This window comes from Maniola hyperantus, chromosome 2 (assembly GCF_902806685.2).
Source record: "Maniola hyperantus chromosome 2, iAphHyp1.2, whole genome shotgun sequence".
In the NCBI taxonomy this organism is placed as follows: Eukaryota; Metazoa; Arthropoda; class Insecta; order Lepidoptera; family Nymphalidae; genus Maniola; species Maniola hyperantus.
The window spans coordinates 3,831,269-3,850,502 of NC_048537.1; the positions used below are offsets into that span (position 1 = coordinate 3,831,269).

The 19,234-nt window shown below is 36.1% G+C and overlaps 1 protein-coding gene and 1 pseudogene across 1 annotated transcript in view; one reads left to right on the forward strand and one right to left on the reverse strand.

The window, feature by feature from the left end:
* The first annotated feature begins 2,374 nt into the window (after positions 1–2,374).
* Positions 2,375–19,234, forward strand: part of exp (expansion) — a 226,619-nt gene continuing 209,759 nt past the window's right edge. The window contains exon 1 of the mRNA XM_069505431.1: positions 2,375–2,518. Within this exon, the coding sequence (XP_069361532.1) occupies positions 2,454–2,518 (65 nt within the window). The 5' untranslated portion in view covers positions 2,375–2,453. The remainder of the gene's footprint in view (positions 2,519–19,234) is intronic.
* LOC117989246 (protein wntless-like) lies at positions 7,510–9,425 on the reverse strand (annotated as a pseudogene).

Below are 19,234 nucleotides of genomic sequence, written 5' to 3' on the forward strand. Positions count from 1 at the left end.
GGCCTAACTTTTCGGAGTTATGTGCATTTTAAGCAATTACAATAAATGTATTATCAGTTATTTTAACGGTGAAGCAAAACATCGTATGGACACTTGCATGGCTGAGAATTTTCCATAATGTTCTCAAAAGTGTGTGAAATCTGCCTATGCAGCGTGGTGCTGGTGGCTAAACCCTTCTCATTCTGAGAGGAGATCCGTGCTCAGTAGTGAACAGTACGCGGCCGAAAGTAATGTACATCGATCTTTAGAAGGAGATAGCAGATATATAGAGCACTGTCTTTGTCGATGAGACCGACAAAACGTCATATAGATAGGTATGAGTGACAGAGACAACGCTATATAAAGCCGAAATGTCATTCTAAAGGCCGATGCACATTACTTTCTGCCGTGTACTGTACTGGTGATGGATTGAGCTGCTGATGGTAAGGATGAAAGTGTTTTTTACTACTTTAATCGAGTCGTTAACGGTCGCTTCCATAAGCATTATAATCATCAAAACAATTATATTGTTGATGCTTACAATAAGGTAAGAGAGAAATGATTGCTCGAGGCGACAAAAAATGTATGCCGATGAAAGCGCGAAGTAGATATATTTTCTCTAGGGGTCATAGAGTTAATGGAGTTGAAAATCAAGTACAGTACCCGGCCGAAAGTAATGTACATCGGCCTTTAGAATGACATTTCGGCTTTGTAGAGCGTGGTCTCTGTCACTCATACCTATATGACGTTTTGTCAGTCTCAACGACAGAGACAATGCTCTACAAGTTTGCTATCTCCTTCTAAAGATCGATGTACATTACTTTCGGCCGCGTACTGTACTTATCTAATAAAGTGATAGACTCCGAGATATTAATGGAACGAATAAAGCTGGACCTTAACTTGGACTATACAAAACGATCCAGAAAAAGCACAAAAGCCGCAAAGCATTTTAATGGTTCCGTACCCGAAGACTGCCAGTAGGATATGCCCTATAAAGGTACCCGGATAATTGAAATTCTGCAATTCCATCAAATTTAGTCAATTAAGACGTCACGACCACATGAAACAATTTACTGCAATCTCCAGCAATACCTGAAAATTTTAGCAATGTTATGCGAAATAATTGCTCCAGGTTGCCCCACTTATTGCCCCAGATTGACCCATATGTGTTTTCGAGCTAGAATTGCTTGAAAATTTGCCCATGTAAGCGCACCATTACTAAGCCTCCGCTGTCCGTCCGTCTGTCTGTCTGTCAGCGGGCTGAATCTTCTGAACCGTATTGGGTAGAAAGTTGAACTTTTCACAGAATGACGTGTATTTCTGTTGCCGCTAAAACGACAAATTATAAAATTTCAAAATATCCGCCATGAAAATAAAAAATAAAATATATACTCAGTGGTATTTCTTGTACGATTTTAGGAATACAATAATAATGATAATATCCTACGGAACTCTTCGTGTGCCAATCTGTCTCGCACCTGACTGATTTTTAGTACCTAAATTGTTTAGGATCAGGGACCGAATCACCGTTATTTTTTTATAGCGTTATTAAAGTATCGGTATGTTGACGTTAAAAATAAGTAACGATAGAATTAAGAATACCGATTGTATCAACTAGTTTATGCTCGCGAGCTGTGCGTTGATAGATCAGTCAGTCAGTCAGTCACCTTTTCCTTTTATATATTTAGAAGATGATTGAATTTTATAAGTAGGTATTTGCAGAAAATTATTTTTGTCATGGCCAGCAATCTAATGTAGGAACTATGTTATATGTACATACCGGAAAACATCGTAAATCTTTCCGGCTTAGGCATTCGGTTAGTGGGTCAATGAACCGGTCACTATCGCCTACTTACTAATTATAGTCGATGGATAATAGAAACTTCAATATCTTTTTGTTTTCCGATGGCGTGGGAAACGAAATTTTTAATTGCCGCACTTTACTATGAAATAATAGGCCTTTGCCAGTACAAAAAATCTATAAAATTTCATTAAAATAAAAATGTCAAAATTTCAGTGCATCATGGGACTTTAAACATTATTAATTTGTCGCTTATTGCCTTAAAAATCAACCCAAAAGCTGCCCAATTACACCCAATTATTTGCATAAAGCTGTGATAGCCTAGTGGGCAATCCACATTTGGCCAGCGTGGTAGACTACGCCTAAAACCCTTCACACTCTGAGAGGAGACCCCTGCTCTGTAGTGAGCCGGCGACGGATTGACCATGATGACGATGATGACGATGATGATATTAGGTACATACTATGTTGTATTCAAATATTTTTCTTTATTTCAGGTCCTGAAAATCGAGTTTCGAGTGTGAAAGTTTAAGTCAAAAAAAAGAAAAGAAAGAAAGTTTATTTTCGAAAAAAAAATGTTTATAGTGTCCTCTATCTCTCTAAGCTAGTATAAATTATAGTTGTGTATAATTAATATTAGTGCCAGTGGAAGTGATTAGTGATTTTTTTCAAAATGATGACCCTGTACAGAACCATCAAAGGGACCAGCACTACGAAGAGAAAACGGCGGGAAAGAAGGTAATTTTTTTTTAATGTCCAAATGGTCTTGTGATAAGGTGATGGTCACTCCTCAATACATTGTTTGCCCCACATCAATGTTTGGGTTAGTTTTTCTGTGTAAATTAATAATAAATAGTATTTTTGACCCTAGATAGTGGGGTTATTGCGTGTTGAGTGCCCTAACTTTCCAATAAAAATACTTGCCTACCTAAAAGGTTGTGTAAGTAACAGAAATATTCTGCTACAGATAATTTAATTTAACGAACACAAAGTACAATCATTAGGTACATATGTCTTTCAAAATACTATTTGTAAAGGAATTTTATTAGATTTATATAGTTAGGTTACTTGGTATTTTTCACTATACAAACTTGAAACGACTCTGGAGCAATTTTGGGCCATCTCCTTTGAAATTTTTGCATCATGGTCGTCTCTTGAGTACCGTGGTACGCTTCACAGCGTCTCCATTTCTCTCTGTTGGCTGCCTTCATTGTGCAGTCATGTTAGGGGACGTCCATCGCAGGCCTTACCTGGTCGCAGGCCTTACCTGGTCGCAGGTCTGTCCATCTCATGGGCAATCTACCACGTGCTTTGGCGGCTGGCAGTGGCGCCCGCTACTCTTCCTTGAACTAAGTAGGTACCTACTAGACGTTCAATGGAGAGATCGTCGCGTGTAGATGTAATGTGACCAAAGAATGTGTAAATGCATCTGGCCAAAATCTGACCCATCATCAGAACCAGACTTTAGTTTTTTAGGCTCATTCAAAAGACAAATTCATCATGATCACCAGCTCACTACAGAGCACGGGTCTCCTCTCAGAGTGAGAAGGGTTTTGACCGTAGTCTACCACGCTGGCCATGTGCGGATTGGTAGATTTCACACACCTTTGAGAACATTATGGAGAACTCTCAGGCATACAGGTTTTCTCACGATGTTTTCCTTCACCGTTAAAGCAAGTGATATTTAATTAATTAAAACGCACATAACTCCGAAAAGTTAGAGGTGCATGCCCGGGATCGAACCCCCGACCTCCGATTAGAAGGCGGACGTCCTAGCCACTAGGCTATCACAGCTAAGACAAATTATGGAACAAAAATTTTATCTCAGTTAATTTTAGTTGCAGTTGTAATTATACCTTAGTCATTATATATTTGTATTACTTATGTAAGTCATTATATGATTACAATCAGTTTAATTAAACTAAAAAAGCTACTTAGTTATTCCTTGTATGAAGTGGAATTCCTCAAATCATTATTATATTATCTACTCGTAACTTGTGATAGCTATTACCTACCTATTTTATAATGAAAGCCGTAAAAGGCTAGCAGACAGACAGACAGACAGACACACTTTCGCATTTATAATATTAGTATGGAAGTATGGATTAAACAAAACACATTATACATGTACTTATTTACTTAACAATCCTACATACTAATAATAAGTATGTAATATTATAAATAATAATAAATAAATTTGATTTATTTCAGGTCAACATGTACCCATAATAACAACTTTAAAATTATTAAAATAAATTACCAATACATAAAATAATTAATAAATAAAAGTAAAATTAAATATCTAGTACCTTCTCTCCGGCATTGGTACTGGAACATGTCTTTCACAGCAATGCCGAAGATAAGGACAGTCGAGTCGGGCTGCAATCATCTGCAGAATGGTGTTGGGGCTGTCCCGCACTCTGCGCACCAACGACGCGCACCGCGCATTATGAAGTATTATTAGAAATTGCATAAAGTGCTATTAAAAGTTTATGGCACTTACTACTGAAGTGTGTTGGAACATAAGAATAATTTATAACAATCGTTTTGTTCGTTGTTTTTGAAGTTTTTAGAGCCTCAATAGCTCAACCGGTATAGGAGTGGACTGAAAACCGAAAGGTCGACGGTTCAAATCCCGCCCGTTGCACTATTGTCGTACCTACTCCTAGCACAAGCCTGACGCTTAATTGGAGAGGAAAGGGGAATATAAGTCATTTAATATGGCCAATATATGCTTTAAAAAAAAAAAGTTTCTCTAGGACCTAGGTAGTTAAATAGTAGTACTCCTAAAAACAAAAGCTAAGCTCTAGTTTTCCCTTTGATAACTCGCTTTCAGTACCTACTAGTTTACATATTAATAAATTATTGTTAGCCTATTAACCGGCTCTTAGTCATTTAACCCACTTTCTGTAGGTACCTAATCTAGAGCTTATAAATTCTACACAGAAAGGGACAAGCTTTCGCAAGATTAGACTACCATGTAGATAATTGCAGGCCGCTAAACTGGTTAAGGAATGTTATCTGAACTTACTTTTGATACTAAATCTGTAGCCCCTTATCTATACTATAGTGACATACATTTTTCGACTGCCTGTTAGTCAGCAGATTAAACCTCCATACCAAATGAAAATTTTCCTAATGAAAGAAATATACTTAACTGTAGGTAGGTAGGTACTATTATGTATTCTGAGGTATGGCAGTGTATAATTTGCTCTTGTAGTGATAAGTTCGGCATATTTTGTCATGTTTCCTAAGGCAAAATTCCAATTTGCTTTCCAAAAAAAAAAAAAAAAACTACCTACCTACTTGTAAGTAATTTGCTTTTTAAAAGCTCGTAAGTATTTTTATTGCTTATGTTTTCTTATGAACAGGGAAAAGGCTTGGAAAATAATTAGAAGGATAGGATCTTATGGAATACCTAGTTGAGAAATCATGGAAGTTGGTATAAAAAAAATTTACTGTCCGTAGTTAAGTATATACCTACATTATTTTATTTAATAATACAGCTATAGGTAATATTTTATATAGCGAATCTCGTAAAATTAAAAAAATATATAACTATAGCGTAATAAGTACACTTATTCGGCGAAAATGTACCTAGGTACCTCTTGTATTTGCTATTTTTTACTAATTTCTAGACATAAATAACTATTATAGTTTCCCAAAAATCCACAAAATCAGTTTTGGTAAATTTTAGTACGTCACCACTCGCAGCCACTGATGTTGGAGAGGGGGACACAACTTTACATAAATAACAAGAAGTTGGTCTGAAAATTCATGAGCGCCTCTTACTGCCAGTGGCCGTATGTGGAAACGTTTCACATGAATGTATAGAGTCAATGATAGAGTGAATGTATGCTCACTGGATCTCTAATACATAGTTAGCAGTTATGCTGCTAGATGGCGCTAGCTGGCATATTATGCATTATTCCAAATGAAATCGAAATCAAATAATTTATTCAAAATAGTTAATAAATTACTCTTTTTGATTGTCAGTTGTTGGATTTGTAAGATATATAGAGGTGATAATTTTTACGCGAACTTAAAACTAAAGCTACGAGGGTTCCAAACGCGCCCAGGTCTGAGAAGAGCCCACAACAAACTCAGCCGGGTATTTTTTTTTATTATCACCACTATACAAAACCACTTACACTTATTAGAACTATAAAGCAGCTAAGCAACTCATTCCCAAGCTTTCTTATCATTTAAATAATCCTTTACATTGTAATAGGATTTTTCAATAAGTTTACGTTTTATGAAAACTATATTAACAGAAATGCATGCTAGTCAATTTTTTTTTATGATACCTAGGTAGGTGCTTCTACCAATAATAATGTTAAAATTACTTTTTTTTGGCTTTCAATGAAACTAAGCTTTCATACAAGACTGAAAATTCACATACATAATACATAATATTATGTATCCTGAATCCTGAGCCTATATTTAAGAAAAAACCATTAAAGTAAACAATTACCTACAACATCAATAATTACGAGTATTTTATCATCTCACTAGCTCGGAAAGACTTTTGTCGTTTGAAATCTGTGTGGAAAAGTCTATTTCGAAATTATTATTCGATATTCGAAATTCGAAAACGTGATGAACTATGGTCTAACGAGTGCCATAAGCCGTAAACTTTTCCTTTCTATTAAAAAATACCGAGACGGTCAAGCGGCTTGACGTCAAGCACATAGTTTTTGCTTGAGTCAAGCATTTTGACCGTTTACAAAGGTTGCTTGATGCTTGAGTCAAGCATTTTTGTGCTTGACGCGTGATTGATGCGATTTTATATTTTTGCTTGACGCGACGTTCAGACAGACAGTGTTCCATGTATGAGAAAAGTGACGTTTGCTTGATCAAGCCGCTTAACGGGCGCATCAGGCAGCTTGATCAAGCAAAACAAATCTACGTGCTTGACGTCAAGCCGCTTGACCGTGTCGGAAGCTCTTTAGAAAAATACCACATTGTGAAATGTTCAGAAACGCGGTTCGTCTTTACAGTCATTATCATTAGTGACCCGTTGGAACACTTTATTTTTCATCTCACTCGCTCGGAAACTATCCTTTTGCCCTTTGAAATCTGAGTGGAGTGGAAAGTGATAATTTTGCTCGCTAGCGTGCAAAGTACGAGTTGAATTTCTAACGTGACGAACTGTGGTCTATGGTTGCGTACCTACTTACTTTTTTATTTCTATTAAAAATACCACGTGATCATGAAACGTTCAGAAACGCGGTTCGTCCTTACTGTCTTTACTATTTATTATTTTTTACTAAGAATTAAGTGACAAGTAGGAACATTTATTTTTATTTAATTAAATTAAACATAATACCTACCTACTCCGTTTCAGCTTTATTTAGTAAACAATATTATAATGAAGTACGTTGAATTATGAAAATGAGTTTTTTTATTCTAAGAATTTTAAATTTGAATTCTAAACGCACCCGAAAAATACTTAATTCGTATATAGAATCTTCTTGAATGAGAACCTCCTTCACTGCCCGACTTTTGGTTGTGCCCTATTAATATAGAAACTTTTATTGAAACCTCCACGGTACTGGCGCCTCTTGTATCAAGCATCTAGCGTTTTCCTCGCTGTAGTGAGATGAAAAGTTGTGTGTTTCGCACGGCTGCAAATTTATTTGCGCTCGAGCCTTTGAATTTCTCGCTACGCTCAGGATTCGAAACTTTAGAATCCTTCACTGGCTCGGAATTCAATAAAAACTCTCGCGACAAAATAAACTATTTAATATCAATTACCTACCATTGAATTGAATATAATACTTAACTACTCCGTTTCTTTATTGAATAAATAATATAGTCAAGTTTGTTAAATTACAAAAATACATTAAGAATATTACTTATATAAAATTGATTTTTGTTTTAAGAATTTTAAATTTGAATTCAGAACGCACCCGAAAAATTTTTTTTTCAAATTTTTCTTGTATTTAGCGTTTTCCTTGCTGTAGTGACGTGAAAAGTTGTGAGTTTTGCACGGTTGCAAATTTATTTGCACTCGTGCTTTTGAGTATCTCGCTTCTTCCCTGGGTCATATCTGGCCAGCACTTGTGACTCGGTGCATAAAGTACTAATAAGGAAATGATATATATATTCCACATTCCATATACTCCAGTGAATAATGCAGAAGTATGCTTAAATTGTATATTATCTACATCCCATTTCCACAGGCCATCAGCCATTTGCCCCAAAATAAAACCAATCACAGTTAGGGCTGCGCATACCAATGTGGCTAACATCATAAATATGAATCGGTAATTAATAACACCTGCATGCAATCCGCGGACTGAGCACATGCTTGGTAAACTTTGATGCTTGTGATATATATTCAAAAAAACTTGCCGGAACATGTAGCACAGGAACAAAAAATAAACTATAGCCAATATTATGAATATCAAAGCTTTTGTGCCCAAATCTGCCACCCAGATGTAAAATGGGTTACGCAAGTGAACGCCTCTCTCGCACATGTCAAATATTAACAGTGAGATACAACCCATAGCTACAGCAGTCAAGTGACGCCAATAGTATTTGAGAGAGCTCTGGGCAGTTATGACCATGTGTTCCCCAGCAAAGACAAGCCAGAACGAAAACAGCATTGCATAAAATATTACTTGTCTAATGTCCTCCAATACTAGCATAAATGGCAAATCAAATTGTAATGTCAGATATTCTATAGGTGCATTTAAAAAGCACAATGCTATCCCTAAGCTCAACATCATCTTTTCCAGTAGAACAGGCTTTCTTTCTAAAATATAAACTCTACGCCAGAACCAAACAAGTGTTGCAATGATACACGGGAAGAAATAAGAATGCTGTTTTTAAAGACAGCCACACTTTAGTAAAATCTCCATTCTGGTTGATTAACGTAACCCACGTATCTTTTATGTGGCCAATTTGTGCATTCATGTCGCGCGTGTTAACAGGTAATCGTAAATTTAACAAATAATAATCATGATACAAAGACCCGAGTTCAAATAATGGCACAGGCGAGCAGTCATACAAGTATTTCTCAGATATGATATCAATATCACAATCCCTCCTTTCTATCGATTGTGCGTATAATTTCCAAGCATCATCCGGATCGCCTTTGTTTCGGTAAGCCAACCGCGCATCTATTATTATTGTACTGCGCGGTGTCACTTCCATTTGAGAGTGGTAGCTAATGTCCACTTGCAAAACACCTATTAAGTACTGTTGCCATCTGGAATAGTAGTAAGTCTCAAAATCTCGAGGCACCGGCATTTGAAATGTAAAAACGATATCACGTTCGGATACATCGTGATGAACAATGTCAAGGTCGACAGACTCACACTTCCCGGCACCGCGATTGTAGAACCACTGTGTTGTATCATTTTCCATTTCAGACGTATCTTTGCATACAGTTCCGAGGATAGTTTGTGCATTTGCAGGCACGGGTGCGACCAACCCACCGACCAGGAAACATATTATTTGACACAATAAAAGAAATGTCACTAGCACAGGAAGCTTTTTTCCGCTTAAGTTTTCGATTATTGTCCCCTCCATTTTACGGTTTATCAATGAATAAAATGGTAGTTACTTATACTAATACTTATTATAATTAATAATAATCGGCACTGAAATGGATCGAACTGCACTATATAGCACTGTTGTCGAGAGTCGAGACCGACGCCAGAGTTGAAATTGACGGATAACATGACATTAGATATGCGCACGCGCAGAATGCGATGTTGCCAACACAAAACCTTTACAAATAACGTTACAACTTATAACGTTAAGAAAATGTGAATGAGTTATTTTTATTTTACGAAATATACCCATAATTTACGCCGAAGCTCACCAACATCGGCTTCGCCATCATGTTAATTTGGATAGATAACATGGACATCAAAAGAGGCTCAAAAAAACCAAGCCATTCGAACTAGTGTTTGTGTAATAGTGCTTGTGCTACTTTATTTTTAAGTAGGTCACAATAACATAGTGAACTATAAATACGTACGGCGTAAGTAACTATTAGAATAAACTAAAGACTGTAAAGTTATTGGACGGTATATTAGATTTAGAAATTAATCATAAGTAGAAGTTTAAGCTAGAATAATATTATCTACTTATCAGCCCATAGCCTAGATAGTAGGTAGTAGAAACCAAGCTGTCATTGTATAATGGTGCTTTATGATAGGAAAAAAACGAATTAGGTAAATAATTTTCATACGAAAGGTACAGAGATAGCTTATCTCTGTTGCTTTCGTCAAAATCGGCTAAATGGATGGCCCGTGAAAAGTTAGCAGATAGACACACTTTAAATAACTTTAGTAGGTATTGATTAGTACCTAGCCATCGAATTAGGTATAGGTAAGTTCCATCAAAGTTTTAAGCCTAGTCCTTGATCTAAGCTTCAGTCATATTATATGTATATAGTACGCGACAGGTCGAGATGGCAATCGGGGTGAGACGTCTCGCACACTCGCACAGCCTCCGCGCCAACAAGGTGCGGGTGAGCGCAAGTGACGTGCGGGTGTGCGGGGCGTTCCCCTGTCTCATACCACAATTGCCATCTCGACCTGTCGCGTACTATAGGTAGGTATCCCGACTTAAGTTCCCAATCAGCAAGACTTTGACCTCATCGATAACAATAAAGATGAACGAATCAAAAACGGTTCACACAAAAACATAATTGAGTAATTAAATCTATGTATTTCGTAATTAAGTTGATGACTTCAACCGACGTTATCGGGTGGAAGTGGTCGATGATTTGATATAATAGCTTTGTCTATTTTTTATACAAATATCAAAACAATATAACTCAAAAGTGATGTTGAACGACTGATCTTTTATGTTCTTGTTCAGCAGGCAGATATGGATTCTTTATAACCGACTTCAAAAAAGGAGGAGGTTCTCAATTCATCGGAATCTTTTTTTTAATGTATGTTCCCCGATTACTCGAAGATGCTTGGACCGATTTTGAAAGTTCTTTCTTTTTACGTATTCTGGTATATTTGAAGTTAGATGTAAAAAATATTTAACGGTTAACTTTATTTCGTAATACTTATCAATTGATCTTATAATAAACTGTACTTAGGTACTATCTTTTGTTTTATTTCTCAATTTTTTTTATATTTAATTTTATAACAATACCTTCTCCTCTTTTAAAGGTAACGCAGCCAGCTTTTTGGGCACCTTGCCTAGTTACATATTGTATTGGTTTAGGTAGGTAGATGATATTTTTTTATTCACTTTAGTTTTTTTCCAATATGAGTAATAAGCGTTTTAAGTTTATAAAGGTTTTATATTTCATTAAACGCGAAACGTGAAATTGGTTAATTTGGATTTTTTTTTCAATATTATAATTTTCAAAAAATTTGGAAAGGTATTGAAATAATTTCTGTCTTTACTTAATATTTATCTTTGCAACTGATACGGCATTATTGCTACTTAGAGAAATCTCTATATGTAATAAAAATGAATCGCTGAATGTGTTGCTGATCGCAAATCGCGAGAACAGCTGAACCGATTTCGCTAATTCTTTTTTCATAATATTCCTTGAAGTACGGTGATGGTTCTTACGGAGAGAATTTTTTTAAAAAAATCCTGAAAAAGAATCGACTGTTAGGCGGTACGAAGTTCGCCGGGGCAGCGAGTACTAAATAGTTATCAGTGGATATCTATTTTTATATTTTTTAGTTTTTCATAACATTTATTACTAGTGATTATAAAAACAGTTATAATTATACATTGAGTCAATTTTAAGATTGCTGTAAAAGGTCAAGGTTGATGATGTTCGTTTTATTTGCTTAAATTGAAGCGATGATTTATGTGTCAGCATTTAACTTAATTTGTTGAAGACCGTCTGGCTCAGAGGTCAAGATATCTGCCACCCTGCCTAGGTGTGAAATTGTACCTACCTGGCTATAGGTATACCATAGTCCCCTCGCTGTGACATATTTGCTGACAAATGGGCTGACCTCATGGGTCAGATTTTGCACTTTTGTGAAAATTTATAATTTTGCTTTTTAAAATTTATAATTTTAACAATTTTTGTATGTATGTTTATGTTAGTTTGTACTCGTAGTTTAATTAGTGTAATTGGCTTTATGGCCGTTCTAATTAAATAATAAATAAAAATAAAATAAAAATAAAAATAGGTAACCTTAATAATGCAGACCGGATATTTTTCTAGTACAAAATATTTACTAATATCTACAGTAGGTACTAATTCGGTTGCTTACAAAACAGTCTGACAGATTTTATTTTTTTATATTTTTTTATTCAGATACAAGTTAGGCCTTAACTGCAATCTCACCTGGTAGTAAGTGATGATGCCGTCTAAGATGGAAGCGGGCTAACCTGGAAGGAGTATGGCAGTTATTTTTAAACCCTTCAGTTTATTCTGAAAATATTTCCCTAAACATATTACGAAGGATTAGCTGATGCCCGCGACTTCGTTTGCGTGGCTTTAGTCTTCTTAAAAACTTGTGGGAACTCTTTATTTTTTTGGAACAAAAATACTCTGTCACTTTCTACCTAACTTCGTCTAAAAATGACGTAGATCCGTTGATCTGTTGCTGCGCAATTGAAGGGCAAAGTGGCAAAAATGGCATACCGTCCCGCAGGAGCTGTTTGTTTTCCCGGGATAAAAAGAAGCCCATGTCATTCTCCAGGTCTTCAACTAAGTATAACAACAAAATACGTGAATCAATCGCCCCGTTATAACGTGATTGAAAGACAAACCAACAAACTAACACACTTTTTCATTTATAATATGGTTCGGGATGCGAAAATGTGGTGATTTTTTACTTTGTCCAAGGTAGCAAGGGATCGACGTGGTTTCTTGCATGGATATAACTAAAGACCTCGAAATATGCTACCTACTTTATATTCTGGAAAATTAAAGAGTTCCCATGAGATTTTTAAAACCTATATCCACACGAATGAAGTTGCGAGAATCAGCTAGTAAGTAATATCTTAAATTAAAAAAATAAATGCAAATCGGTCCAGAAACCTCGAAAAAGCAGTGTACATACATTAAAAAAGCAGGCCGAAAAGGGAACCATCTCCTTTTTGAAGTCCGTTAATAAAATCGCATTTTTTTTATTTATTCAGATACAAGTTAGCCCTTGATTGCAATCTCACCTGATGGTAAGTGATGATGCAGTCTAAGATGATAGCGGGCTAACCTGGAAGGGGTATGACAGTTTTTATTAAACCCGTACCCCTTTGGTTTCTACACGGCATCGTACCGGAACGCTTAATCGCTTGGTGGCACGGCTTTGCCGGTAGGGTGGTAACTAGCCACGGCCGAAGCCTCCCACCAGACCAGACCAGAAATTTAGAAATTATAAAATTCCAAACCCCTGCCAGGAATCGAACCCGGGACCTCCCACTAATAAGACCACAGCCAGCGCACATTACAAATAATTTGAACCATTTTTATCGCCAAAGATCTAAAAGAAATAGAACAGTCAACAAATTTCATAATACCATTTGATATATAATGTACTGATTGTATCACTTGATATAGGTATACATTACGTAAAGGATCTTTTATAACACTTAAGTGTCATGTCTGCGTAGGAGTTCAGATATAGGCTAAGTGTTTATTTCATGTTCCCTCGCGTTTCAAGTCACTGCATTGATCATTGGAGTGTATGAATAGAGTTTTATGACTGAAATTTTGCAATAAACCTACCTACTATTGTGCTACCTACTTGTTGCAGTGTTGTGTATAGTGCGACAAGGCTATCTTGGCGCGTGGTGAAAATCGGAACTAACGTTGCCGTCAAGTGTCCCCCTTTGTTGTTTGAATATTCTAAGCCTTTGTTCTCCAACAGCGCCCCCCTGTTGTCATTCAAGTGCTAAGAGAGCTTTGTCACACTGTACTTCATTAGGTTTCACAACTCTCAAGTTGGAGTAAACAAACAAAGTAGAACTACATATAAGCACTTGCTGGTCGATTCCGAAAAAAAGCTGCATCAATCGTTATTGCAATCTCAATGGTTGTGATTGGCTGAATTTATGGTATTTTTGTTTCAAAAATGCATTGTAGCCAATAGTAGGCTCGTTAGAAAGCCTGGAGCACCGCAGAGACGTTAGCTCTCTATGCGTGTTCTATCGCCTTTATAATGGGGAGTGCTCTGAAGAGCTTTTTGACCTCATTCCACCCTCATTTTTCTACAACCGCACCGCGCGCCACCGTAAGGAATTTCACCCTCACCACCTGGGTGTCTGGTGCACTTCGACCGTCCGCTGTGCCAGATCCTTCTTTCCACGCACATGCAAACTGTGGAACCAACTCCCATCGGCGGTGTTCCCACTAGATTACAGCATGGGGTTATTCAAGGGGCGGACCAACAAATTCCTAAAAGGCCGGCAACGCATCGGCGGTTCCTCTGGTGATGCAAATGTTCATGGGCGGCGGTAATCACTTAACATCAGGTGATCCGCCTGCTCGTTTGCTCGCTACCTCTATAAAAAAAAAAGTAGGTACCTACTTAAGCGAATCATTATGTATGAGGCGGTGGCCATGCTCCGTACACCCGCATGTCACCCGCTCTCGCCCACACCGGGTAAGGCGGGGCTGTGTAGTGTGCGGGGAGTTCCCTCCCCAATTGCCATCTCAACCTGTCCCGTACTATATACAAATAGAGACTAGTGTAATATACCTATTAACTATACAAATAAAACGGACATACGGGTCAGTTTGAGTTAAAGTCGGAGTAAGTCGCGTTCGATTCGAATTGACGTGTTCTAGATATAATCAAAGTTATTTATCGACAATTTAACTCCATGTAACAACTGTTTTGCACAATAGTGGGTGTTAATACGCTTGTACGTATGTACTTGGTTTATGAGTAATCATTAAATTCAGTGTATTTTAGATAGTAGGTAGGTACGTGAAGTTACAAAAAAAAAAAGATTTTCTAATGTTCCGCTGTTTAGTTGTGGGCTACCTTCTTTATTTTGCTGAAAATTCCAATCTAAAATTTTAGATTCTCTCAGATTTTCCGATATAAAAAATAGCCTATTCTATACCTAGGATGTTTTGAATGTCTCTGTACCAAATTTCATCAAAATCAGTTAAGTAAATGGGTAGGTCGTGATAAACTAGCAGATAGATAGACACACGTACGCATATAAAATGGATATGGATTATTATGAATTTTATTTTAAGATTGTACCTACCTACCGCCTACTACAAGTTCAATGTCCCTTAATTTACTCTGTTTCTTCTTGTAAAAAACTAACCCTTTCAATAAACACTTTGCATAGGTTGGAAATTTCAAGAAAGAAAAGTAAGCATAAGAGCCAAGGAGCAAATACCGTAGTCATCCTAGCTGCAAAGACCTATTCCTGGTACACTTTATATGCAGCTCGCGAAGAATTTTTAGAGACACAAAAAGGCATCTCGTATTAAAACATAAATTCTCACTCACGATCCATTATCTCTATTGCATTGTTAGCTTATCTCAATGATAAGGCCGTACCAATTAAAATTTGTTCTAGTAATAAATAAACCACACAAACGGGGCAAGCAGGCGGCGGTGTTGTGTTGAATTGATGATGCTCGCGCTTGCTCGTTTTGTAAACGCTGGTTGCATATAAAAATGTGTGGACAATATCACCTTAGGAATCCTTAATTACATTAAAACATGCTTTAACTAAAATCCGCTCTCATTCCCGATAGAATATTTCAAGTATGTAAATTTCTTTTAACTAGAATTTTAAATTAAAAGACAATTCATGATTAATGGTAGTCACACGAGCACTAACAAAATAGAGGTAAATTAATTTGAATTAACTCGTAAACTACTTCAGAATATTATTTGAATTGAAGTTACAATCTTCTAGATAATTAATGCATAATACTTAGTAAGTGCGTTTATCATATTTACTTAGTCCATAGAAATATTACAAATGCGAAAGCATATCTGTTTCTACTAGCTTTTCACGGCCGTTCAAGCCTACTTTGTCGGGTAAAGAGATAGCTTGCATCTCGGAGAAGGATTATAGACTTTTTGTACCGGAAAATCAAAAGTTGCCATGCCCTGCCATTAAAAATTAAACACTTACGAGAACGAAGTCGCGGGCATTATCTAGTATTAAAAGCTTCTGCGTGAATTGTTCTAGATTATTAAGGTAGGTTGTAAAAATCAATCCACATTTATAACGACTGTACAATTTTATTTTTTCCTCTACATTGAAATTCTGAAACATGACAAAGATATCAATCGCTACACGGATTCCAAGCATTCTTTAATATTAAATTCCATTGTTTTTAAGCAACTTATTATTTATAGTACATCTTGATAATTTAAAAGTTCAGTGCGCTTTTCGAATGCTTCTGTTCATTTGGCAACGTTTTTTGATGTCGTAAAAAAGTGAAGTCAAAAATTTTTTTTTTTTTTTCTCACATAGTGAGTAGCTTTTAAATGTATTATACCTAATGTTGATTGGATTAAATTTTTATTGTATTTTGAAGTGTTCTAATAAATTGATTATGTATGATGGTTCAGTTTTTAGTAGTACGGTTATATTATATAGGTTAGGCTGTTTTTTCATGATTTTTGATTTTCTTGTATAACAACTACTTAAATATTTGAACTGAACTGAATATTTTTACCTGTCAAAAGTTTAACCAAAGGTGACATTCGTCTAAAATTATTGTGTCGTGGATGCTTTTGCTTCGACAAAATATTTTTAGGCCAGACATGAGCCACCACGGAAAATTTTATTGGTGTGAACGCAGCTTAAAACATGAAAAAGTAAATTCAAATCAAGCTTCATGCGAAAAGAATTGGAAAAAATTACATAAAGAAAAGAATTTCTTTTTTTCTCCAATTGAATCTAAGTTCTTACCTCTAATATTCTTACCTTAAATGACTAGAGCTGTTTTATTTCTAAAAAGTAGAGGATACGTTTATAAAAACAGTTTACCCTCTTTCTTAAGGCGAAAGCTATCCCAATAAGCTTTTAAAAGGCATGAGTATTTACATCTTGCCTGTCAAAAGGCCGACAGATCTCAAAATATATTATTTCGGAGTTGCGATATTTACGCGTAACCGATTAGCGCGCAACATTTCGTATTAAGGCGATTAGACATGCTGCAATCCAAAATTAACAGGCAGGCATTATATTATCCGAATAAATATCTCCAATCGTAAATACACCTGTCATATATACATCCGGTTCAACGGATTACAACTTGCAAGTAATCAATGCATCAGTTATTTTTAGTTATTTAGTTGAGACATTCTAATTTAAACTTGTGCCCCCAACTTTAAAAGTGTGGAGGCATAAGGATAACTGTAGGAAAATAGTGTAATTTTTATGTATAATTTAGTATAATTCACTAAGAGCTGATTTTGAATCGCTAAATAAACTTTAACTAACGAATAAACTTTATCGCTATAAAAAATAAATAACGACATTGTCAGAACATCAAATTTATTCCCCAGTTGATGTCTCTATTTGGTGTTAAAAATCAGTTTTAAAGCAAATAATAATACCATGAAAGCAGACATCAGTTAAGCTTTCATTTGTTCTGTGAACTACCCTAATAAGTCAAAAAAAACGTATATATATATATATATATATATATTTTTTTTAAATTCAGATACAAGTTAGCCCTTGACTGCAATCTCACCTGGTGGTAAGTGATGATGCAGTCTAAGATGATAGCGGGCTAACCTGGAAGGGGTATGGCAGTTTTTATTAAACCCATACCCCTTTGGTTTCTACACGGCATCGTACCGGGACGCTAAATCGCTTGGCGGCACGGCTTTGCCGGTAGGGTGGTAACTAGCCACGGCCGAAGCCTCCCACCAGAAATATATATTTATAGCTACATTGCGACTCCCCGTCTTACAGTTCTATAAGTTCGTAAGTATGAGTTGCCTGGAAGAGATCACTTTAGTGATAAGGTCGCCCTTTGTTTTGTTTTTTAAGTGTATCCTGTATTCTTACTCTTTGTAAATCTAGTAACAATAAAGTTGTTTTAAATTAAATTAAATTAAAAAGTGTTCTGAAAAAATTATATTTCTTAAATTGTGTGTCATCGCCTTAAGAAGTTTTGCAGGAGTTTAATTTTTCTTTGTTTTTTCATTGCCTGTTTAATTTACCGGTAATAACTTGGCGCAACGTTTACAATATTAGGCTGACTCTAATTGAATGTTTCATATTTTATTTTCATCATTAAATACATTATAATATTTATTATTAAGTAAGTAAAAGTAACGAGGATAAGTACGGTATTGGTGTTGAAGATGCGGTTGTTTGCATGTTAGCAATTTTAGTTTTATCCTTCAACATTACTTGGATTTTTTTTAAGGATAGTGCTTTAAAAAATATAATGTTTTTGATGATAATTTTTACAGCCGTACAGTACTCGTTTTCTTTATTTTTAGAGTTCCGTACCTCAAAAGGAAAAACGGAACCCTTATAGGATCACTTTGTTGTCTGTCTATCTGTCTGTCGGTCTGTCAAGAAACCTACAGGGTACTTCCCGTTGACCTAGAATCATGAAATTTGGCAGGTAGGTAGATCTTATAGCTGACATTTGGGGAAAAATCTGAAAACTGTGAATTCAGATCACGGTCAGATCACACAAAAAAATTTAAATTGTGGTCAAGAAGTAATAATTAGTATTTTCAATTTTCAAAGTAAGATAACTATATCAAGTGGGGTATCATGTGAAAGGGCTTCACTTGTGCATTCTGAAACAGATTCATATTTATTTTTATGCATCATAGTTTTTGAATTACCGTGCAAAATGTCGAAAAAATACGACTGTAGTACGGGACACTCGTTGCGCGAGCCTGGCTCGCACTTGGCCGGGTTTTTTCATTCATTCATTTATCCATACCAATATTTTAAATGCAAATGTGTATCTGTCTGTCAGCCTGTCTGCTAGCTTTTCACAGCCCATCCGTTTAACGGATTTTAAGGTACAGGCACAGCTTTTATCCCGGGGACAGACTTTTCTTCTTCTTCTTTTCAGGTTACTTTTTGTTCCGGAAAATCAAAGAGTTCACACAAGACTTAAAATAAACTTAATTCCCCGTGGACGAAGTTGTGGGCATCATCTATTTGTTACAGAGATAGCTTGCATCCCGGACACGAATTTAGGTTACGTTTCATACCGGAATATAATATTATAATACTTAAGTAACAGTAAGGAAGATAAGTACCGTAATGTTGGTGTACAATGCGGTTGAATGCACATGTTAGCACGTTTACGTCTCAACAAGTTACATGGATGATAGAGCCTTTAAGAAAATGATTTTTTTTATACAATAAACTTGCGCTTGGCTACAATCACATCATCTGACGACCTAATGACACAGTGCGCTGTGGTCTTATAATGGGAGGGCCCAGGTTTGATTTGGGAAGTTATAATTTGTAAATTATCTCTGGTTTGGTTTAGTGGAAGGCTTCTGCCGTGGCTAGTTACCATCCTACCGGCAA